The sequence below is a fragment of the Peromyscus eremicus genome, chromosome 3 (genome assembly GCF_949786415.1).
Source record: "Peromyscus eremicus chromosome 3, PerEre_H2_v1, whole genome shotgun sequence".
NCBI lineage: Eukaryota > Metazoa > Chordata > Mammalia > Rodentia > Cricetidae > Peromyscus > Peromyscus eremicus.
In genome coordinates this window covers 154,113,363-154,138,317 of record NC_081418.1, presented here as the reverse complement: position 1 = coordinate 154,138,317, position 24,955 = coordinate 154,113,363, and the positions used below count along the sequence as shown (strand labels likewise).

The following is a 24,955-nucleotide window of genomic DNA, read 5'->3' as shown; positions in this document are numbered from 1 at the left end:
GTGTGCATGCATGTGTGTGCATGTGTGTGATCAGCAGCAGCTCATGCCCCTTGTCTCCTGATTGCATCACTTCCCTTGTGCTACCTTGTTCATTGTGATCCTAGAATCAATACATTATCATCTGTCATCTATGTATAATCTATTTATATCTCTGTATAGAGCTATCATTTTAAAGTCATCTGTGTATCTGCCTATCATCTAGAATATTTATGTATCTTGTCTGTCAATCATGTTTATGAGTGTATGCATCTTTGGCTCTATCATGTGTCATATACCTGTCTGTCTGTGTATCAGTTCTATATGTCAGTCATGTGTGTATGCATCTATCTACTGTCTGTGTTCTATGCATCTGTTATCTATCAGCCATCTCTCTATCATATCTGTCTTTCCCCCACCTATATAACCCACACATATTACGTGACATAGGTGTGTGATAGGCCATGTAGGCTTGCATAATGCCCTCTACAATGCCTACTCAACTACAAAGTCATGGAAGGGTTGCTTCCAGGAGCACAGCCCATCAGCAAGCGCACATGCCTTAGAGAGACTTTTCGTCCCAGGGGAATCTGTTCCCAGTCCCACTGTGTCACCAAGTGCACAGAGCCCCCGTGGTGATGGCTGTGCCTTTGTGACTGTCCCGCCCACTTGCCGTGCATTGTCAATAAATGCTTTCGCGGAAGGGGAATCTTTGAGGGATGAGGAGATGAGTGGAAGAGCAAGGAGGACAAAAAGTGGACAAAGAACTATGTATGAAAATGTCATAGTGAAACCCATCATTTTATATGCTAGATAACAATTAAAATGATTTAGGGATCACTCAGTGCTTGTTTTTCCTGTGTGTTGGTGACTAACTCTTGAGATTGGCTGAGGAACCATCTTTGTCATTGTTACATCATCAATTATGTAAGATTAAGAAGTAAGAATGTCTTCCTCTCATCTCTTATTTTGAGAAAACAAGGGTTTAAGTTTAAAAACATATAGTTGAAATGACTTTAATATAGATATCATGTGATGTGTTATTTTAGAGTTAATTTTTGGTTTCACAGAAAGGAAAAAACTCCAGTTCAGCTTGACGATGAAGGAGGCAGGACATTCCTACGGGTCCTCATCCACCTCATCATGCACGACTACCCTCCACTGCTCTCGGGAGCCCTGCAGCTGTTGTTCAAGCACTTCAGCCAGAGAGCGGAAGTGCTTCAGGCCTTTAAACAGGTTAGCTGGGGCTGGGCGCCTGCTTGCCTAGCACATGTGGGCTCTGGGTTCGGTCCTCAGCTCTGTACCCAAGAAAATGAACACTGAAGACTGAGGGCGCTGGAGTTCTGAAAGTGTTTGTAACCCCAGCCTGATGGTAGCTGCAGATGAGGCTGTGTTCCTCAGACCCTGTTCCTTGTTGTTGAGACAGGGTCTCACTCTGTAGCACAGGCTGGCCCAGAGTTCAGTATATTGTTCAGATTGACCTTGAACTCTTGGCAATCCCCCTGCCTCTGCCACTGGAGTGCTGGAATTGTAGGCATGCAATATAATACCTAATTTGTTATTTTTGTTTTGAAAGATAGATGTGGTCTTGTCTGTGCGTAGACAGGACCTGCTTTAGAATGAGTCTCCCACAAGGGATCTTTAGTCAGTATCTTTATAAAAATGACACACTCTAAAATTTAGGAGGTTCTGGGGAATAGTAACCTATTAGAAGTCTTGTTGCCACTGCTGTTATTTTGGCTACAGAATTTAATGATGTATCTGGCAAGCTGTAGCTTCAAAATAAATATCTTGTGATAAAAAATGCTGAACCTCGAAAGAAAGGAACTATAATGGGGGATCCAGTCTGTCCCCCATGATGGGCATCCGGCCTGTCTCCTGTGATGGAGATCCAGTCTATCCTGTGATGGGGATCCAGTCTGTCCCCCATGATGGGGATCCAGTCTATCCTGTGATGGGGATCCAGCCCATTCCCCATGATGTTTGGATTGCACATTAATCTCTCATGATTATTTGCATGTATGGGTATCTCACTGATGTTTTGTGTTTAGTGGAGTGTGGACCTGTATTAGGAAGCTTTTTGGGAAGATGCTAACAGATATGAAGGAGTTAAATGGTAATCATCTAGATGCACATGTTTTACATGTGTGTGCCATGTAGTATGTATAAATTACAATTGTATGGTCCTCTCAAGTTCTGAAACTGTTTATACTAGCAAATGTATATTGTAGCCATTAATGTTTTCTTCCATGAGTTTTTATGTTTTGACTTTTCAGACAGATACATGTATAGACAACTTCAGAAAAATGAACTTGAACCATGAATTTAGAGATTAGCTTGTAAAAGATTTGTTTACTTTTGTTTTTTTGTGTATGGTGTTTTCACTCATGTAAGTACATGCACCTTATGTGTGCAGTACCCATGGAGGCCAGAAGAGGGTTCAGATCCCTTGGAACTGGAGTTGCAGGAGATTGTGAGCTACCATGTGGGTTCCGGGAACTGAACTTAGGTCCTCTGTAAGAGCCACAGGTGCCCTTAATCCCTGGGCCATTTCCCCAACCCCCTAAACTTTTATGTTAAATTTCTTATCAGAATTTTGAAAGCTTTTTGAGAATACACATCTAAGAATTCCTTTTCACAGGTGAATATTTTGTTGGAGTTCATGAATATTTGCAGGTTTTCAGTCAATATGCACATAAATATCCATAAGTGTTCTGTAAGTGTTGAACTTCAACTGATAAGTGTTTAAAGATAGGATTTCAGGTGTACAGGATACAGGAAGCTGTGACACAGTTTTGAGGGATGCTTCTGTGTTTAGGTGCAGCTACTGGTGTCGAACCAAGATGTTGATAACTACAAGCAAATTAAGGCGGATCTCGACCAACTTCGACTGACGGTGGAAAAATCCGAGCTGTGGGTTGAGAAGAGCAGCAGCTATGAGAATGGAGAGATTGGTGAAGGACAGGCCAAAGGAGGTGAAGAGACAAATGAGGTTTGTTGTCAAGGTCACTTTTAGGAAGAAAATTCCTTGTTTTTAATTGATGTATATGAGTGCTTTGCCTACCTGTGTGTCTGTGCACCCCATGCGTGTAGTGCCCATACAGGCCAGAAGGGGCGCCATTCCCCTGGAACTGAGCCACTGTTTGAGTGTTAGGAACCAAACCTGGGTCCTGTGGAAGAGCAGCCGCTGCTCTTACTCTTAAGCCAGGGATCCAGTCCCCACTTAAAAAATAAAGAAACCAACAGTTTTCCTGGTAATACTTATATGAAAGCTAATTATCATAATTGGTAGTTTCCAGAAAGCCTGCCTGGCGTTCCACTCAGGTGTTTTTAATCTTCAGGAATGTAAATGGTGTGGGGAGGCTCACCCACTGCAGCTTTGGGAATACTCAGAGCACTCTGGGTTGTAGAATGGTGGCACAGAAAGTGGCAATTAAATATTAAAAGTGCTGAGGAGTTAGGAGGTGGAGTTGAAGAGGTGGCATTCCACTTCAGGTCTGAGGATGGTGGCTTAGCTGTAATTCTTCACTTTGTCTTTTATAAATTTTGAAAGTGTTAGTGGAATATAGATTTTATGGTCCATATTTGTTTTATGATCAGGTAGGGCCATGGGGCGGGGATAAATTCTTCCATAGCTCATTACTGAGGTAAGGAAGAAGTTGGCATGTTTAGTGTTTCCCTTGTCTATGCCAAAGAGCAGGTATTGTTACGTGTGGAATCTCCTTCTAACTGTCACGAAAGCTTTAGGGATGGCTATCAGGCTGCCTTTTTAAGTTCAGTAAGGTAAAGCTTGGAAAACCCCAGACTCCCTGATTCTGCGAATCTGGGTCTCAGCCAACGTGTGGATGGTAAGATCTAGGTTCTGTAAGATTGCACTTCCTGACATAGTATTAACGGGTTGCTATGCTTTCACAAATTACAATACCTCTTCTTTTTGAAAAATCATATTTTATATGTGTTGCTTCTCATCTGACTTAAACATGGCTGTCTGAGTTATTTCAGTAGAGGTCTTCAGCTGGGCTGTGAGATGGCTCAGCAGGCAATGGGACCTGATGCCAAGTCTGTGGATCTGAGTTCAATCCGGGGCTCCTATAGCCTAACCTTAGCCTACTGTACTCTTGATGAAAGTTACAAAAGAGAAATGTCTCTCTTGTAAGAATTCATGAGGGGGCTGGAGAGATTGCTTAGCCGTTAAGAGCACTGGCTATTTTCCCAAAGGACCCGGGTTCAATTCCCAGCACCCACATGGCAGCTCACAACTGTCTGTAACTCCAAGATCTGACATTCTCACACAGACTTACATGCAGGCAAAACACCAATGAACATAAAAAAAATTACTGAAGAAAAAAAAAAGAATTCAGATTAGCTGCGACAGGGAGTGGGACTGGTGATCCGTGGCCTTCATTTTTCGTTTACTGAGGGAAGACCGAAGAGAGCCTTCTTTCCTTGCACGGTGAGTATGCTGCCCCTTGGAAGTGTCTCAGTGCTTCTCATACATATGGGAAAGAAGAGCAACATGTGGATTAACTGCATATACTCTCAAGACGAAGATGTATAGCTTATGGTGTAAAAATTAGTTTTCTAGGGGATTCAAATGAGTGAGTAGTAAAGCTGATGCTTAGTCGCTGAATTCCAGATTTATTGATTCAAGAAAGGGAAATCATTTTAGGCATGTTGATTAGAAGGTTGGTTTAATATGAGGAATTAAATATTTGGAAAATCTAGAGTTTGGAGGCTGCCGTTGGACTGTTGACCTCAAGGTTGAATGATTGCAGTGCTGAGTGGAGATTTCATTTGGAGTCAAGAGGCTGCGTTGTGGCCATGTCTGCGGCCACTGCTGCCGCCATGGACTCGTTCTTTGAAAGCATGGGATGTGACAGCAAATACCAAGCTCTTAGTCACGTCTGCTGGAATTTCCTGTTTGGCTCCCACAGTTCCTGGGAGATGCCTTGTAGTTTCCTCCTGGCATTTGGGTTGCACATGAGCTCATCTCACTGGCTGAATTGGATTTAGAGTCGTCACTGTAGGGGAGCTGGAGAGACTGGAGTTAGCTGCAGGCAGAGCTAAGTGGATATAAAGGGAGACGGTCTCAGTTAATAACCAGAGCAGAGATGATAATGTAGAGGCGATCTGTAGGTGTGGGAGGGATGGAGCCAGACACCCCAGGATCTACTGCTCAGCATATGTGCAACTCAGAGTAATTTGCTTTGATTTTCCAAGATTTATTTTTATCATCTGCAACCAGGACAGTGCAGTATACTGTAAGGTGTCAGTGAACGAAACCTTGATGGTGTGTGTGTGTGTTGGCGTGCTGGTTAGGGTGTGTGTTTTGGTGTGCTGGTTAGGGTTTGTGTGTTGGCTGCTGGTTATGGGCGTGTGTTGGCATGCTGGTTAGGGTGTGTGTGTTGGTGTACTGGCTAGGGTTTTTTCATGTCACTTTGACACAAGCTTGGATCATCTGGGAATAGAGACTCTCAACTGAGGAAATACCTCCATCAGATTGACCACCGGAAGGAAAGTCTGTATGGACATTTCTTGACCAGTCATTAATGTAGGAGGGCTTAGCCCATAGTAGGCAGATCTACTCCTGGGCAGGTCATCCTGGGTTTTATGAAAAAGCAAGCTGAGTGAGCCATGAGAGCAAGACAGTGAGCTGCACTCCTCCTTGGCCTTGACGTCATTTCCTATATCCAAGCTCCCGCCCTTAGTTTCCACCCTGGCTTCCCCTCATGACGGGCTATGGCAAATATGATTAAATAAACGCTTCCTCCCCAGGTTACTTTTAGTTATGACATTTATCACAGGAATAGAAAGTATAGTGGACAGTCAGTTATCATGGCCTCAGTGGACAGTCAGTTAACATGGTCTCAGTGGACAGTCAGTTATCATGGCCTCAGTGGACAGTCAGTCAGTTATCATGGTCTCTGTGGACAGTCAGCCAGTTAACATGGCCTCAGTGGACAGTCAGTTATCATGGCCTCAGTGGACAGTCAGTTATCATGGCCTCAATGGACAGTCAGTTAACATGGTCTCAGTGGCCTTCAACAATTGACAACAAATAGTAAACTGAGATTAGCTACCAGAAAAAGCAAGCAATAAGGCTCCAACTTTATTTATTTTTTAATATTTGTGTGTGTGTGTGTGTGTGTGTGTGTGTGTGTGAGAGAGAGAGAGAGAGAGAGAGAGAGAGAGAGAGAGAGAGAGAGAGAGAGAGAGAGAGGGAGAATATGCCATGGGTATACGGGTGCTTGTAGAGGCCAGAAGAGGATGTTGGAGCCCCTGGAACTCGAGTTACAGGTGGTTGTGAGGTGCCCAGTGTGGGTGCTGGGACTTGAACTCAGGTCCTCTGCAAGAGCAGCAGGTGCTCTTAGCTGTTGAGCCATGTCTCAAGCCCTTGCAACTTTAATTCATTACTTCAGTCTTGTTGTCAAAGACCAATGGGATTCATTCTGAGGCTGCCCCTTCTGACTGTATCCTAGCAACAACATTCTGTGTCAGATCTGTGACCCCCACCTGTTAGAACGAAAGGGTGTTTCCGAGCCTCCTGTCCCAGGAGTCCTCCCAGTACCTTCTTTGAACCTGGGCACATTTCACCACTAAACCAGTGGGCTGAGACAGCTGTGTTAATTTGTGTTTGTGGTCACCTTGACACAAGCTAGAGTCATCTGGGAAAAAGGAACTTTAACTGAGGCATTGCCCCCATCAGATTGGCCTGGGGACATGTCTGTGGGAAATTATCTTGCCTGTTCGTTGATGTAGGAGAGCATAGCGCACTGTGGGGGACACCATTCCTGGGCAGGGGGTCCTGGGCTCTATTAGGAAGCCAGCTAAGCATGTTCCTGTGAAGGGAGCCAACAAGGAGCTTTCTTTCACAGTTTCTGCTTCAAGTTGCCTCAGTGATGACCTGGAGCGTATGCTGAATAAACCCTTTGCCCCTTATGTTGAATGTGGTAAGAGTCCGACTTGAACAGCGCGTATCTTAAGAAATAGAACACTACTGGTAAGAAACCCCCGTTCCGTAGATTACCCCCATGAGTTTGTTAGCTTCCTCGCTTAATGGTCTTCTCCTGTGTATGTGTATTTATGAAACACAAGAAATACATGGGAAATACTTCCGGCTGTTAGAGATCAGCTGTCTCCCATCCTTGTTGAGTATAGCAACAGTTCATCTATATGCTCTAGTTTGTACTGGTGCATTGTTACACATGGCTTTTTAGTCAGCTGCTGATGGACTTCTGGACTCTGCAGTGCTGATGTTTTAAGGAAATTTGCGATTGAAAGCAGTGCTATTGTGATGGTTTTCACATGCCTCTTTCTCTTGTGCTTATTCAAGGGGTGCTACAGGTACATGCTTAGGAGCCAAGCCTCCCATGGGCACTGTCCTGGCCCATGCCAGTTATTTTCCACAGAGTGAGTGTTTTCTTCCACCAATGTGTGAGAGTCGCCATACTTCCGTCATCATTACTGTTGGTGTGCGTGACAACGGTCACTGCTGTTATTTGGATTCCACTAGGCGACTTTCTTTTTCATTTGTCACCTTACTTCTTCAGCTTAGATAAAGTTAAGTTCTGTTTAGGCAGGCAATGAGTTCCTGTTTGTTCACAGGTACCAGATAATCATGCTGGATTGTGGAGGTGGCTCAGTGGTTAACATACTTGCCACACAATGTGAGGGCCAGGAGTCTGGATGTCTAGACTATGTAAAAGTTGTGGGAACACAGCAAGTGGCCTGTAATTCCAGCATCAAAAGGCAGAATTGGGGAGTCCCCAGAGCAAGCTGGCTAGCCAGGCTACCCATACAGATGAGCTGTGGGTTGTACTGACAGACCCTGCCTCAGTGAATAAGGTCGGAGAGCAATAGAGATGATTTCAGACACAGCCTTGGCTTCCTTGTGTAAATCCTTGTCTTCTGTCCCCATTGCGGCCGTGAAGAGGTTTGCTGTGTGTTAAACAGTTGTATTTTAATTTTGAAACTCCAGCTAAGTCTATAGCAAACCTTAGTTTATTATTAGTATGCCTGTTGCTAATACATGGATGTAAATACGGATTGTTAGGTTTCGTTTCATCTTTATCAAACCTGTTACCTTGCAGTAAACACAAATAATTTAAACTCATGCATGTGTGTTTTCACCCACATCTTATTTGAAGTTTACCACACCAGCTGGAATTTTAACTTGGGCCATTATGCTTTTTTTGTAACTGAAAATTGACTTTTTTGCATTTGTTTGGTGGTTTTCATCACATGTTACTGCTTTTTAAATTCTCAGGTTCATGTCTACTTGATATTCTGTGTGTACTGCTTCTCGACGTGAGGGAGCTGGGAGTCGCTTTTCTAATTTATAAATTTTTATTTTTTAAGATTTGTTTTTTATGTGAAGGTGTCTTTTTTCTACATGTGTGTTTGTGTGCCCATGTGTGCCTGGTGTCTGTGGCACCAGAAGAGGGCATCAGATCCTCTGGAACTGGAGTTACAGGAGGTTGTGAGCTGCCATGTGGGTGCTGGGAACTGAACTGGGTCCTCTGCAAGTGTAACCAGAGCTCTTAACTGCTGAGCCATCTTTCCAGCTCCATTTGGAAATTTCTTAGGAATGCTTATTTCATTTTATTTCTGCTCATCTTTGGTTATGAGTTCTTGCATTTTTTTACAGACTGCATTTTCAGAACAGTTTTGGGTTTAGAGGGAAAATTCACACAAATAACACAGGGTTCTTCTCATGCACTTCCTGCCTCACTTAATTGACGGTTCAGTCTCTGCAGCACACCATACACATGGTTTTGAAAAATGAATAATGTCACCTACAACATCTGCAGAGTGGAGCACTATCCCGACAGTCCCTGCACTTAACCCATCCACCTCACCCCATGGAGTCCCTGGAGACTCTGAAGTGTCACCTTTTGCAGAATGCAGTGTGGTTGGGTCCTATAACAATGGGTTTCTTTGACTTAGTATATTTGTATCATTTCCCCGTAATCCCACATAGACAGATCACATTGATCTCTGTAATCGTCCATGTGTGGGTGTTCTATTGTTTTTCTCTGAGTACATATCCAGCTAAGGATGTCTTTTTGGTTGTGAGATATTATAGTTGTTTGCTTGTAGATTCTGAGCCTGTATGTTTTGATATCCCGTAGACAGAAGTAGATTTAAGAAGGTGCTTTCCTTCTTAGAGCAATTGTAGTTGCCCCAGCCTGTCACCAGGGGGTGCTGCTAGACTGAGCCCACAGAGATCCCTCGCTGCTAGCCTGTCTCAAGACAGGCGTCTTGGGTTTAGAGCCTCCAACATTGACACTTACTAAGAGCCTGGGTCCTGGGCTGCAAAGCTAACGTTGGCATTTGCCCTCTGGGTGGTCAGTTCATAGCCTGTAGATTGGAGCCCTCTGATAATGGCTCTTGCTTAGGAAATGGAGGGGCCATGAGTTGTCCCAGAGCCCAGAAATGCTGTAAAATACTTTTATATCTAGAATCTAGCTTCTTTGTAGGAAGGTGTGTTCCTGCAGAAGCTCTTGGAGTGGGATTATTCAGGCCCTTAGTGGGGTTGTTTTATTGTTATTATGAAGGTACATTCTATGTGAAATTCCCCTGAAGCCTGACTTTAATCTAAAGAAGTTCTGTTTTGTAACCACATTAAATACAGACTTTGGTTTGGGACTCTGGGGGCCTCTTTATGAGTGGGAATTCTGGTCCCAGATCTTGAAGTGGGTTTCTCTTTGTGTTCAGGAGCTTGAGGAGGCACCCCCTTAGACTCTGGCCAGAGCAAAAGCCAAGCTGTGTGTGTGTCCTGTCCTTCCTGTGGGCCGTTTCACTGACTCGCTACTGTGGTGTCTCCCTTTGATATTGTGACTCGGTGGCTTCTGGACAGAATTTTCATCTTTCTTGGCAATGAGGCTTGCCCCTTCCCTCCCTTTTCACTCTCCCCCCTCCCTATCCCCCCTCCCCCATATTAACATTCAGTCTCTAGGTTGCCAGCATGGGACCCAGGGCTTCTTACTACTCTGAAAATTTTATAAACACTTATGGTTTCTGGCTTCCTACTGAAAAGAGGCCTCTTAAATATTTTATCTGTCACCTTTGGGTGTTGTCTAGAGGGGATCATCATATTCTGCCTGACAGTTGTCAACAACAGTCAGCTCTTCTGTGTTTTCCTTCCCTGTATCCATCTTGCTGGTGTCTGCACTGATGTTGGATATGGACCATGTGGACCACAGCCGAGCCTTTTTTCCTTGATTAGTGTTTGTGTTTCTCAGAGTCTTTCTCTCAAACTACCTGCCTAGTGTGCTGTGAGTCCCTTTACCCACATGCTCACCCCCTTGGCACACACAGGAATTTCTCATTTCCTTTCCTAAGATTTGAGGTCTGGACCCAATCTAATATTCCAGATACGGCTCTTGCTCTGCAGAAATGAACACCTATAAAACAGTAACAAAGTCCACACATAGCATAGACTTGTTTTGTATAATGGAATACTAGCAACAGGAGTCAGTGATTCATATTAGAAGTGGCTGGGAGTTGGGAGACCCTGAAGAGTTCCAAGGAAGGAGCAAGAAGATTCCAGAATGCTTCAGAAGAATCCAGATGCCTCAGAAGAACCAGGACCAGGGTGGGAGGCATCTAAGAGCCTTTGCCCCTGACTAGGTGTGAGCCGATGAATGCATAGGGGTAGGAGGGGACAGACAGGCAGATGGGTGGGTGGAGAAGCCTGAGGCACCCATTTATAATGGGGAGATTTCAGGAGAGGAAAGAAGAAATGTGAGAAACAACAATGTTAACTCACACACAGATGAATAATCTGCGTTGTGAGTGAACCAGCAGCCAAGGACAGTGGTAACAGATCGGGTGAAATCCATTCCCATGTCAGTGGAAATAGCCAATAACAGGCAGCATGGACTCCAGCGGGCCATGGGCATAATAACTCTTTGTGTCTCTGCATTTCACAGAGGCTGTAAACACTGCCTTTGGTATTGTTCTGAGCAAATTAGAGCAACCAGGCTCTCAGATGCATAAATGTTAGGGGACCACATAGCATGAATCCTGGGCTTCATTTATGTAATAAAAATGTCTTCAATAACTGAAAGCTTCAATTTTTATCTGATTATTTTATATTATAAGTAATACTGATTAAACATATTCATACTGCTACTTTTAAGCCCACAGTTTAGGTTTCTCATTGTATGCTGACACACAGGCCCTTTAAGAGCTTGGGGAAAAGATTTCATTTTTTAAAAAAAAACCCTTATATTGGCACATCCATGTTTTTCTCTGTGATTTATGTTGAATATATTACATTAAAGAAGATGTTCATCCTATCTTTTCAATCTGATAAAATACTAGTACAACTTCTCATCAAAGTAAAGTTTAGCAGAGAAGAAAGTGAACTTTCCTAGTTGAAAGCGGCCCTTCATCCTCCATTAAATGCAAGAGTTCAACAAAATTTAAACAAAAAAAGATTGATTTGGTAGGTATCACTGTAGTGTAGGTATCACTTTGTGTCCTTGGGAACATCAAAGTTCAGAATAGGACTCCAAATGGTCCCATTGCTGGAGCTGATCTCTAACGACCACAGAGAAGGGGAGAGATTCCGCATGCAGTGTCTGTAAGCCATGCTGCTGTGTGCCACCGCATTCCCTTCTCTTTATCCAGTGTGTCTTCTGGAGCCGTGGATGCTGCTCTCATTTCCGAAGGTCTACAGGCTAGCGGACAAGCTGTCTACCGGGTTAGCACAATTCCTAACTCATCACCTTCAAATATGTGTCTTCTAAATTTAGAAGGGGAGGTTAAGTCAGGACAGGGTCCCTGAGTGGGTTAAGTCAGGATTTCCCTTCCTGCTCACCATCTTCATTTAGTCCATGAAGCGGGTCACGGGGCATCACGGTGTTCCAGAGAGAACATTAGGTTTATTTCATTGTTGACTATTCCCACCATGACTTTGTTTCTCTGTTTTTTACCTATTTCTTTCTATGCACCTGTGTGGTTTCCAGTGCTTCCTTTTACTTTAAAACATTGTGTGTGTGTGTGTGTGTGTGTGTGTGTGTGTGTGTGTGTGTATGACAGTGTGTGTGTATAAGAGTGTGTGTGTATGAGTGTGTGTGTGTGTGTGTGTGTGTGTATGACAGTGTGTGTGTATAAGAGTGTGTGTGTATGAGTGTGTGTGTATGAGTGTGTGTGTGTGTGTGTGTGTGTGTGTATGAGAGAGTACGTGTGTGTATGAGTGTGTATGCATGCTCGAGTGTGTATACTGTCTCCGCCTCCCCATCCTGGGATTACAGGCATGCTGTTATACCAAACTTCCAGTTTTTTGTAAGAAAATTATCCACACAGTGACTTTAAGTCTGATACTTAAACCATCCATTTTGTTTTTGACTAGGGGAATATTTTCTTTTTTCAGGTTTTCTGGTTAGATCTTTTTAATACTCATCCAGTATGGATCCCTGTCTGTTCTTTTGCTTCCAAATGTTTGTTGTTGTTCTTTTGGTGAGCGTGGTCCAGGCAATGGAGTGAACTGGACAGTATTCTTGCAGGTGCAGTCTGGTTGTCTAGACAAGGGGCTGGCATCCTTTGGGTATCTGTCCCTCTCTTTTCCCAGCTTCTTGAGAGACCTGTGACTAAGCCTGAAGCAGCAGCAATCCCGTTTTCTATGGGCCCCATTGCTGCTCTGTCCTGGTACGCCCAGCGGCAGTTGTTGACAACTGTAGGGTCCAGTCTGGGCATCTCCACAGAGACACTCCATTGTTAATGTGTCCTTTAAAAAGTTTCTGTGGGGATGGGGAGAGCAGTTCCTTGCAAATCAGATCCACTGTGTCCAGCAGAGCACTCAGCACGTCTGTGTTGCCTCTAGAGGAAGGGCTTATCGCCTCTTGCTGATGCTTAGCTTATAATCCCTCTTCCTCCAAGAGCCATCCTTTGTGTGTCAGGGATGCTGTGGGCTCATCTGCCCACTGTGGTGCTATCCTCCAGTTCTGTGAATGCTTTAATGCACGGGTGCTTTTCAGCATGGAAGAGAGGCAGAGCTGATGGTATAGTACAATGTGCTTTCCAGGGGCAAGAGGACTGGAGTCAGGCTCCACTGGGCTGATCTACATTTAAGGTGGGCTTTGTACTATTTCTAAAATTTCTAGGACAGACAGTTTTCCTTGGGGACTCTGTCTTGGTTCAGGGACCTGCTTTGTTTAACTTGTTGAGCAGGCATGTCTTTGTTCTTTCTCAGAAAGTCCTCTAGTATGCACTAAGCTTGTAAGGTGTAGAGATCTCAGAGCTAGGGTTGGATAGTTATCTAACAATGACCTTCTGGGTGGTTCAGGATGCTATAGCTTCTCCCTGGGCTGGAGACATGACTCAGGTCCTATTCTGAGGTGTCTACTGCCCTGTGGCTCCAGTTGATGGCTTTACAAGCTGCTGCTGATTTGAAACCTAAGACTGTGTGGTTGACACTGAGCTGATCTGGCTGCTTTGGCCTGAATTTGGGTTTAGATGAGTTTGGAGTGTCTACTCTGCTGACTCTCAACTTCTGGAGACCATCAGGGAACCCAGATAGAAGGTGTGGACTGTGGAGAACCACTTGAGGGTGAACTGACTCGAAATGGGAAGAGATAATGTTAAGACATTGAACACACAGCATCCAAAGACTAACAGGATCGCTCCTAAGGTTACAACCCACCCTACCTTGAACTCAGAGATGTTCTCTGTGGTGGTGCCTCACAAGCTTTGAAGGTGATTTTGTAGCTCACACAAGCAGATGAAACATTAGCGAAATTATTGGGTGTCTTAGTTAGGGTTTTCTATTGCTGTGAAGAGACACCATGACCACGGCAACTTTTATAAAGAAAACATTCAATTGGGATGGCTCACTTACAGTTTCAGAGTTTCAGTCCATTATCATCATTATGGGGAGCATGACAGTGTGCAGGCAGACATGGTGCCGAGCTGAGAGTGCTATATTTTGCAGACAACAGGAAGTCGACTGACAGTCACACTGAGGAAAATTTGAGCAAAAGAGGCCTCAAAGCCCGCCCCAACAGTGACACACTTCCTCCAACAAAGCCACACTTCCTAATAGTGTCACTGCCATTTTCTTTCAAACAACCATGTTGGGAATGTCCACATAGCATTCAGCCTTGATAATGGCACCAGAGGCCCTAGAACAGCTTTGAAGAAACCCAAAGCCACACAATTTCATATTATTATTATTTTTATCATTTGGTTTCTGTAGACCTGTATTTGCCTCTTTAGAAGGGGTGTGTGTGTGTGTGTGTGTGTGTGTGTGTGTGTGTGTGTGCGTGCGTGGGCCTCATGAACCCATTGTGGATCCCAGCTCAAGCCTTCAAGTAGCCTTACATATCTTTTAGGGAAGCAGAAACTGTCACCCAGGACTCCACAGTGGTACAAATTAATGTTAGGTGCAAGGCCAATTATATTTATCTGTGGATTTGGCTCATTCTATAACCTGCCAGATGTCTTCCTAAGTAGCTGGCATTGCCCTGAAGGATGGGGGTGGAGTGTATTATCACCCTGCAGCGGGTTATCATGCAGCTATCTGAAGTGTGTGTGCAGCGGTGGTGGTGAGGGGACATTCATTCCGAGTGCCACCTAAACTGAAATCAGACTAGTTAACAAAATTTGAAAGACTGGCCATTACTGTATTCCCCATATAGTCTGTAGGAGTGTAGGGAGGGAAGGCAGACATTTGCCATCAGAATTAAGGGTAAAGCTGGCTGGTTAATGTGCTGCTCACTGTGTTAAAGAGGGGGCTTCGGATACAGGTGGTGAGCATGAGGCTTTGCTGACTGAACCACTCTGCTGAGGCTCAACTCCTGCAGCTGATGGGATGGGACAGGAGAAGGCTTTCACTGAGCCGTTTTCATCCTCAGTTGTGGGTGCCCCACGGCTCTCTGTGGTAGGATCTGGATAGTTCTGCTCTTAAAAGTGAGATGCTTCCTGCTTAGATTTTAGATGCTGGATTACCATCAATGAATGCCATTCATTCTCTCTCTCTCATTCTCTCTCTCTCTCTCTCTCTCTCTCTCTCTCTCTCTCTCTCTCTCTCTCTCCCCCCCCCCCCTCTCTCTCTCCCTCTCTCCCTCCTCTTTCCCTCCCTCCCTCCTTCCTCCCCCCCCTCTCTCTCTCTCTCTCACACACACACACACACACACACACACACACACACACACACACACACGCACTTTTTTAAGGAGAAAGAACTGTGATGAACTTGTGATTTGAGCAGGACTCACTCTATGTCTCTTCCAAGAAGACTGTTCCTGTTCTGATGCTGAAGCCCTGGCTTATAGTATGGTCATGTAGTGTGTGATTACAGTATGGCTAACCCTGTGAGATCAACTAGTAAGTTTCGGTTGTAGCTGATGGTGAAAACAGCAGGGATGCCATGTTAGTACCTCATGACTGTTGTCAAAGGGTCGTTTGTATTGGTGCTGTAAGCATGGCATCACCCCCAGCTTGCCAGGCCTGCTCAGTGCTGGAACGTGGCATAAGTAATACTCCTACACTTTGTAGTTTTCCGATAGTTTGTCGTTAGAACAAATTTAGGGCTTTGTGAATTTGATCACTGACCTGGGTCTAGTGTTGTGTAGAATATAATAAACACCATCAATTTCTGCTCTCTGGGAGGCAAAATCTTGAAACATCTTTATTTAAAGCCTTTTCAGAATAAAAAACCGAACTGCCCTTACATGCTGCATAGCTTGCATATTTCTTAATTCCCCAATCCCTGCCTTGGAATTATCCAGATGTTCTGTGGGTTGATGTTTTTGTTCAGCTTAGTTACACTGGAGAATTCAATAAACAATCTTTTTAATTTCAGAAAATAAGTCAGTGTTGCCTCCTTTTGTTGACTGCTGGCAACTTTAAATTGAAATAATCATTCTTCATAATTTCTTCACAGTTTTAACGTTTTTCTGTCTCCTCCCTTGTGTTGGACCAAAGAGCATAATTTTTGTGATGCTTTCTCCAGCATTACTTTTCTTTCCCCCTTTTCATTGGTGCTGGGATTTGAACTCAGGACCATGTACACTCCAGGCGAGTGGTCTGCCAATGGCCTGTACCCCAGCCCAAGGTTGTTTTTTCCTGAGGTCATTGTCCGCCAGGCTTTGCTTCTTATTTTTAGCTATTTTCTTTAATGTTGACAGACTCAGCGAGAGGACTTTGACATCCTTTAGACCTGCTCACAGCTTCATATCTTAATATAAATTTGTGGTACACATGAGCTGTTCTTCCATATGAAACGGCCTTATGAAAATACAGCCTCCACTTGTGTGATTAGAAGAGGGAATCTGGTGTTTTGTTTTGTTTTTGTTTTTGTTTTTTTGAGATAGGGTTCCAAGTAGCCCAGGCTTGCCTCAATCTCCCTTTTTTTGTACTCTAGATTACCCATTTCTATTGCGCTGAAATTATAGGATGCCGAGCTTAGAAAAAATAAATTGAATTACAATTCTAGAATTTGCAACGTTTGCTTCTCACCCATGAATCCTTTTTGATAGGAACTGGAAACTTTCTGGCTGGAGTCTCCAGCTGAGTATCCTATGTAGTTACCTGTTCTACCTACCCTCCACACCAGCCTCCCCAACAAGGCAGGGCTGGCTTTAGTCTCTTCTTGGACTCTTGTCTGGCCGACAGTGTCTCATGTGTCCCTCTCTTTACCTGGAGTGGAGGCTGGGCTGCCCTTATGCTCCTTCTGGAGTCACGGTGACAGCTGGTGATGCAGTGCCCACCCACCTGTCTAAAATCTGAAGGTGTTCACTGTCCGTCTCTTCCATCATTTGTGACCCCAGTCGTTTGGAGTCAAAGAGACAGGTGCTGAAGAGGTAGAGGGAGGTCATTCTTGAGGAGCAGCAAGTCACGGTGAAGCATGGAGAGCCACATTTAACAAGGATGGGAACATACTACAGAGTCGAATGCAGAAGGGTTCGGGTAATTAGGAGTACTTACAAGTACTTGGCAGTGTTACTGTGGTGGGGCATGGATGCTTCTTTAGTGGGAGAAGTGTCTGGGATTCAAGGCTGCTGGGGTGAGCACTAATTCTGAATGAGCCTCAACCTGCCTGCACTTTTTATGAGCTAAGAGGTTACAGAGGGTTGAACCTCCTCATGTCTCAGAAATAAACGGGGAGATGGGATTTCTGAAATCCATGACTCAAAATGTCAGTTCTCACAGGAGAGGCATTCTGGGTATGTGATGAGAGTAGGAATGTGGTTGATAGGGGTTTTCATCCTTAGCAAATGGCAGAGGAGATTCAGACCGGGAGTTTGGGAACAGTATTTGCCCAGAAGGAAGCAAAATAAAGCTGGTGAGTGGCTCTGGCTTCATACTGACCGCACCCTCTGTGGCACAGAGCCTTTCACCCACCTCCTTTGACTAACAGGAAAAGAATTTGCTGTCATTTCTCAATTTGAGTTAATTTTTTAAATTGATCCTGGAGCACCTTAAGAAGGACAGTTTGGGACAAATGAACGACATTAATTGGCCTCATGGCTCTCTATTACTTTTTCCTGAGCTTAGATTGCAGTCCCCACTAAATAAGGGAGTCCGACACTACCAGCATTCAGGAGATTCGAGTGTTTTTGACCCAATTTGAACTTGACATTGATCCCAAGTGCAGTTCTGTGCATTCTGTAAGTCAGTTCTTACCACTTTCCGTGCAGTATTCCAGCTGCTCTCACTAATGGTACCACTGATCTCTCTGGAAACATCACCCCTGCCCACCCATGCACCCCTTATACTCAGCCAGATGGTGTTCACCTTGAAGATCTCAACCTAGACTTGAGCTCCTCTAATCCGTTTCCTGAAGCCGGGGCTGCTCTTCCCCCCTCCCTGGATAGAAAGACCTATTCAGTTGACCCCTCTGATTTCTCATTCCATGCTTTCTTAGATGGCTGCAGTTTTCTGGTCAGAAGAAAGAATCTTTTATTTCTCTTAGAGGTGCTCACAGTGGCCTAGTGTAGGCACATAGTGAGGCTTACGGACATTCTATGTGCAAGCATTGCTAACAGGTTCTCTTTATACGGTGATTCTAATAGGTGATATTTAACACAAGTATGTGCCCCGGATTTTTTTCTTAATGTAATATATCAGATAATGGTTATTGTAATTACTTATTTTTGGTGTCTCAGAATTCTCTATAAGTCTTATGAATGTGGTAATTTGAAGTACTATTTTTTAATTTAATTTCTATTTTTATTTCTTCATTTTCCTGCACACATTTGATCTATTCCAAGTTGGACTCTTAAGGATGTCATGGTAACCTGGCTGAGCATCTGGGGTTAAGCTGGCCTTTTCTTCCCTGAGATGTATCTCGATGTTGTGCTTGTTCCTTTGTTCATAGTTTCTTTACATCTCATCTTTGATGATAGAATTATGACTTGTGTGCCCTTGATTTTGACCATTTCTCCTCATATAAACCTATGGGATGTCTGCTGCATACATATATTTATACACTAGCAATATGTACAACAGCCTTTTATTTTAATTTCCCTCATTAATGCTCAGCAATGCTACTTACCTTGCAACTTGGTTTTTATGAAGTTATAGTAGTGTGCATGTCTCATTCAAGCTGAGAAAATTTTGATTCAATAAAAAAGCATAAAACTTAGGCCAGATAACTGTTTTTTTAAAGAAACTATAAATTATATTTTTATTGTAAAAGGAGTAAGTTCATTACGAACATAAAACAGGCATTGCTGTTGCTTTTAGGAATCCAACCTCTTGAGTCCGGTGCAGGATGGCGCGAAGACACCGCAAATTGATAGCAACAAGGGTAACAACTACCGGATCGTCAAGGAGGTCAGCAGACAGGAGCGCTTTCTCTCTGCATGTTCACACACGGATGTTTTTGTTCATATGTGTGTGACGTCGCTGTGTGTGACTTCGCTGTGTGTGACTTTGCTGTGTGTGACATCGCTGTGTGTGACGTCGCTGTGTGTGACGTCGCTGTGTGTGACGTTGCTGTGTGTGACGTTGCTGTGCATGATGTCGCTTGCGTTAAGTTGCTGTGTGTTTCGTGGCTTTGTTACATCACTATGTGTTACTTCATTGTGTGTGACATCGCTGTGTGTGATGGCACTGTGTGTGATGTTGCTGTGTCTAATGCAGTGCTTCATCTTTTTAAAGATCTTGATTAGGCTGAGTAAGCTCTGTGTGCAGAACAAGAAATGTCGCAACCAGCACCAGCGCCTGCTGAAGAACATGGGTGCTCACTCAGTGGTGCTGGACCTTCTGCAGATCCCCTATGAAAAGGTTTGCCCCTCTCACTGCCTCCCTTCAATTCCGTAGTACTTAAGATGTATCACCAAGTTATAAAGGATTTTTTCTCCCCTTAATTGTTTAAGAGGATCCCCTAACCCCGTGTAATGCCCAGCGTCCTTGACTTTGTTCCTGTGTTTCCTGTGCAGAGGTTCCATTTAAAATACCCCATCCTTCATCTGGCTTTCAATTTACATTTTTGTTAGCATAGGCATTGGTGGGCAATCAGAAAGTCTGGGAGAAAGATGGGCTGTGGAACAAGGAGAGGGTGGAAAGAATGGAGTAGACAGACAGGAGAAGCAAAGAGAAGGAGAGAAAGGTTGAGGACACAGGAAGGAAGGGACAGGAGGGACAGGAAGGGTGTAGAGACACAGGGTGTGGAAGGGTATAGAGACACACAGGGTGTGGAAGGGTATAGAGACACACAGGGTGTGGAAGGGTGTAGACACACAGGGGTGTGGAAGGGTATAGAGACACAGGGTGTGGAAGGGTGTAGAGACACAGAGGGTGTGGAAGGGTATAGACACAGGGTGTGGAAGGATATAGAGACACAGGGGGTGTGGAAGGATATAGAGACACAGGGTGTGGAAGGGTATAGAGACACAGGGTGTGGAAGGGTATAGAGACACAGGGTGTGGAAGGGTGTAGAGACACAGGGTGTGGAAGGGTATAGAGACACAGGGTGTGGAAGGGTGTAGAGACACAGGGTGTGGAAGGGTATAGAGACACAGGGTGTGGAAGGGTGTAGAGACACAGAGGGTGTGGAAGGGTGTAGAGACACAGAGGGTGTGGAAGGATATAGAGACACAGGGGGTGTGGAAGGGTATAGACACAGGGGGTGTGGAAGGGTATAGAGACACAGGGTGTGGAAGGGTATAGAGACACAGGGTGTGGAAGGGTGTAGAGACACAGGGTGTGGAAGGGTATAGAGACACAGGGTGTGGAAGGGTGTAGAGACACACAGGGGGTGTGGAAGGGTGTAGAGACACAGAGGGTGTGGAAGGGTGTAGAGACACAGGGAGTGTGGAAGGGTGTAGAGACACAGGGAGTGTGGAAGGGTGTAGAGACACACGGGGTGTGGAAGGGTGTAGAGACACAGGGTGTGGAAGGGTATAGAGACACAGGGGGTGTGGAAGGGTGTAGAGACACAGGGGGTGTGGAAGGGTGTAGAGACACAGGGTGTGGAAGGGTATAAAGACACAGGGGGTGTGGAAGGGTGTAGAGACACACAGGGAGTGTGGAAGGGTATAGAGACACAGGGGGTGTGGAAGGGTATAGAGACACAGGGTGTGGAAGGGTGTAGAGACACAGGGTGTGGAAGGATATAGAGACACAGGGGGTGTGGAAGGGTGTAGAGACACAGAGGGTGTGGAAGGGTGTAGAGACACAGAGGGTGTGGAAGGGTATAGAGACACAGGGTGTGGAAGGGTGTAGAGACACAGGGGGTGTGGAAGGGTATAGAGACACAGGGTGTGGAAGGATATAGAGACACAGGGTGTGGAAGGGTATAGAGACACAGGGTGTGGAAGGGTGTAGAGACACAGGGTGTGGAAGGGTATAGAGACACAGGGGGTGGAAGGGTGTAGAGACACAGGGTGTGGAAGGGTATAGAGACACAGAGGGTGTGGAAGGGTGTAGAGACACAGGGGGTGTGGAAGGGTGTAGAGACACAGGGAGTGTGGAAGGGTGTAGAGACACAGGGGGTGTGGAAGGGTGTAGAGACACAGGGGGTGTGGAAGGGTATAGAGACACAGGGGGTGTGGAAGGGTGTAGAGACACAGGGAGTGTGGAAGGGTGTAGAGACACAGGGGGTGTGGAAGGGTGTAGAGACACAGGGGGTGTGGAAGGGTGTAGAGACACAGGGGGTGTGGAAGGGTGTAGAGACACAGGGGGTGTGGAAGGGTGTAGAGACACAGGGTGTGGAAGGATATAAAGACACGGAGGGTGTGGGGGAAGGAGAGCAGGAGCAGAGCCATGGAGGCAAGCATCCATGGTGGAGGGATGTGATTTTGTGTAATCTGCCTGTGATTCTCAGTGTCGTGTGCTGTCCTTTCTCCTACAGAACGACGAGAAGATGAACGAGGTGATGGATTTAGCCCACACCTTCCTGCAGAACTTCTGCCGGGGGAATCCACAGAATCAAGTTCTCCTTCACAAACATCTCAACTTGTTTCTAACTCCTGGAGTAAGTAGCGTGGTGACTCCTAACACTCACAGCAGAGTGTGCATCAGATTTACTGCACTGTGAATAGAATTTTATTGACCTTTGTACATCGTTTTTCCCTTATTAAGATTCACTCCATAAAACTGAGTGTTTCCATAGAAGAAACTCTTAAAGTAATTTAGACAAATTTTATCTGCCAATGGCAGTTTCATTTATAACATAATTTAATGTTAGAATTAAATTATTGAATCAAATTAAATGATTAAATCAAGAACTAACTTGATGATACCATATGAAGCTAAATATAGGAGCTAGGGTATAGCCAGCTTGCCTAGCATAGGCATTGGTGGGCAATCAGAGTCTGGGAGAAAGATGGGCTGTGGAACAAGGAGAGTGTGGAAAGAATGAAGCAGACAGACAGGAGAAGCAAAGAGAAGGAGAGAAAGGTTGAGGACACAGGAATGAAGGGACAGGGGTACGGAAGGACAGTACCACAAAACCCAAACCAAACACACAAGAGCCCAATATTCAAAGGTTGCATTAAGAGTGACCTGTTAAAGTGTGTAGGCAGACTGTGAGGCTGAATGAGTTCAGATCTAGGACCCACATAAAAGCCAGGTACAGGCTGATGTTGAACGCAGTGTTGAACGCAGACAGGAGGACCACAGGGGCCTGCTGGCCAGTCAGCATAACTGGGATACGTTTCAGGTTCAGTGATAGACTCGGCCTCAAGGAACTAAGGTCCAGAGTGATGGAGGAGCACACAGATCCTGCTCTGGCCCTGCATGTACTCCATAGGTACTCCTCACCATTCACACATGTGCATACAGCACACATGCTTATACCATACTCTCACAAAATGATAAAAAAAAAACCCATTTATTAGCACATCTTAAGAAAGAGCCAAGTAGGAACAATGAATAAACTACCCTCAAGTTGCTACAATGCATTTGCTAAGGTCCTTTCTCCAGCTGAATCCCAGTGTGCGGCACATTTCTTTCAGTGGTTAATGACTCTGCACTTCAAAGAACACAGGCACTGGCAATTCATGGTGGCTTCACATAAAACGTGGGGCCCATCGCAGTCAGGGAACATGAGAGCTGTAGGATAGAACAGCGGCCTCGTCACAGTCACAGCGGTGTGCTCCTCTGCTCAGCTCCTGGAAGCAGAAACCATGCGGCACATCTTCATGAACAATTATCATCTGTGCAACGAGATCAGCGAGAGGGTCGTCCAACACTTCGTGCACTGTATCGAGACGCACAGCCGCCACGTGCAGTACCTGAGGTTCCTGCAGACAATCGTGAAAGCAGATGGCAAATACGTGAAGAAATGCCAGGATATGGTGATGACCGAGGTAGGTGTTCAGCCTGTGTCTTACCAGCTTCACATAAGTTGTGCTTAGTTATGCATCATCAGCTCAGAGCAGGGAAAGACCTCTGAAGTGGTGTGGTTTTACTGTGACTACCAAAGCACTAATAGGTTTTATACTGGTGCAGCGAAGTAACACAGGACAACCTGACTTCATGATTTCCTTAAGAGCTTTCTTTTTGATCTGTAATGAATTTGGGTCTGTTAAATAATGGGTAATTTTTTAACTTAAAAAATTATATATGTGTGTGTGCATGTCTGTATGTGCACCATGTGCATGTAGGTGCCTGTGGAGGCCAGTAGAGGAAGTTAGATCCCCCGGAACTGGAGTAACACATACTTATGACCTTGATGTGGGTGCTGGGAATTGAACCTGGGTTCTCTGCAAGAGCAACAAGAGCCACCACTCCAGCTCCTTCAATGGGTGAAATCTTATGAGATCACAAGATTATTTGGAATTAACACAATTTTTCTATCCAAAAATTTTTAGTAACATAACAGAGCAATTGAGCTCTGATGGTTCCTGTTCTCTTTCTGAATTACAGGATGGGTGTTCTCTGCCACTGTTTGTAATAGTTTTGAAGAACAAGACATGAGTTAATAAAAAATGGTTCTCAGGGCTTTATTAAAGCAGTAGGAATTGGGTATTTTAAATAAGGTAAGAACTGAAGAAAAGTGAGTGAACTACTTTGGAAGAGGTTGATGTGGGTTAGCTGCTCACTAGGGACACGAAGGTGCCCCTTTGGAGAACTGGTGAGCAGTTGCTGGCTGGTGGACTGTGTGTCAAAGCAACTTCACCCACAGCTGCAAGTTAGTTACCTGGGGGATTACGTTGGTCTAGGGAAATTCTCATCTCCATATGCCTTCCAGTTTGAAATGAGAGATATCTCCATGTTGATTTCATGTGCCACCCAGAAATCTTAAAAAGTAATCCAGCCTAAGGCCTTGAACTTTTACGTATGAATTGTTGTAAATAAACGATGAAAAGAACATTGTGACACAAATGCATAGGCCCTTTCTTTGGCACTTATCAAAGAAAATACTTCTGTGTATAAGGAAATATTTATAATATTATATATAACTGTAGTAGTATTTGCTCTGCCCATGACCTTGGGCTATACAGTCTAAAGGAGATGGTGCTTCTTGTCATCGTACATGATCTCTTAAAAAGAAAGGGAGAGGGATCATGAGGCCCCTGCTTCCTGCTTACTGGTGTGATCGGACTGCCAGGTGGATTTTGCTCCTGGTCACATCAGAGGATGACTTCAGCTGTCTACTTGGTTCTGTATTCGTGAGTGTATTTCCTCAATTTATATCGTAATAAATTCCCTAATACTCCTTAAGCAGACTCCCGTGGAAATCTCTCCTGGTCAGAAAAGGATTACAGATACACAATAAGACAGATTCAGATGGAATAGACCTCTAAACAGTTTACAGTGTGTGTAAGGCTTGGAGAAGGAGAAACATGCCAGCAGACAGGTAACACCATGGCCACATGGCTGCTGTGGGAAGTTCTGTATGGCAAATGTGTTGCTAATTAGTCGATAAATAAAACACTGATTGGCCATTGGCTAGGCAGGAAGTATAGGCGGGGCAAGGAGGAGAATAAAGCTGGGAAGTGGAAGGCTGAGTCAGAGAGACACTGCCAGCCGCCATGATGAGAAACAGCTTGTGAAGATGCCGGTAAGCCACAAGCCATGTGGCAAGGTATAGATTAAAGGAAATGGATTAATTTAAGCTATAAGAACAGTTAGCAAGAAGCCTGCCACGGCCATACAGTTTGAAAGCAACATAAGTCTCTGTGTTTACTTGGTCGGGTCTGAGAGGCTGTGGGACTGGCAGGTGAGAGAGATTTGCCCTGACTGTGGGCCAGGCAGGAAAACTCTAGCTACACATGGCAATACATAGATTAATAGAAATGGATTAATTTAAGATGAAAGAGCTAGCTAGCAAGAAGCATGAGCCATAGGCCATAAGTTTGTAATTAATATAAGCCTCTGTGTGTTTACTTGGGACCTAGCAGCTGCAGGACCAGGCAGGACACAGGAAAACTTCCGTCTACACATAACCATATTTGGATGCATACATTCCTTTGCAACAGGACTGTCAAAGTAAGCCAATCAATTAACTGGCTTATTGATTTAAATGTTACCAATTTAAATATAATAACCAAATAAAAATTTATCTATCATTTGTAAC

General features: G+C 44.6%; 1 protein-coding gene across 1 annotated transcript in view; it reads left to right on the top strand.

Annotated features, from left to right (window-relative positions):
* Itpr2 (inositol 1,4,5-trisphosphate receptor type 2) overlaps positions 1 to 24,955 on the top strand; it is a 429,229-nt gene that overhangs the window by 167,782 nt on the left and 236,492 nt on the right. Inside the window, exons 25-30 of the mRNA XM_059256359.1 lie at positions 1,047 to 1,212; positions 2,795 to 2,968; positions 18,673 to 18,762; positions 19,090 to 19,215; positions 21,284 to 21,406; positions 22,542 to 22,742. Of these exons, the coding sequence (XP_059112342.1) occupies positions 1,047 to 1,212; positions 2,795 to 2,968; positions 18,673 to 18,762; positions 19,090 to 19,215; positions 21,284 to 21,406; positions 22,542 to 22,742 (880 nt within the window). The remainder of the gene's footprint in view (positions 1 to 1,046; positions 1,213 to 2,794; positions 2,969 to 18,672; positions 18,763 to 19,089; positions 19,216 to 21,283; positions 21,407 to 22,541; positions 22,743 to 24,955) is intronic.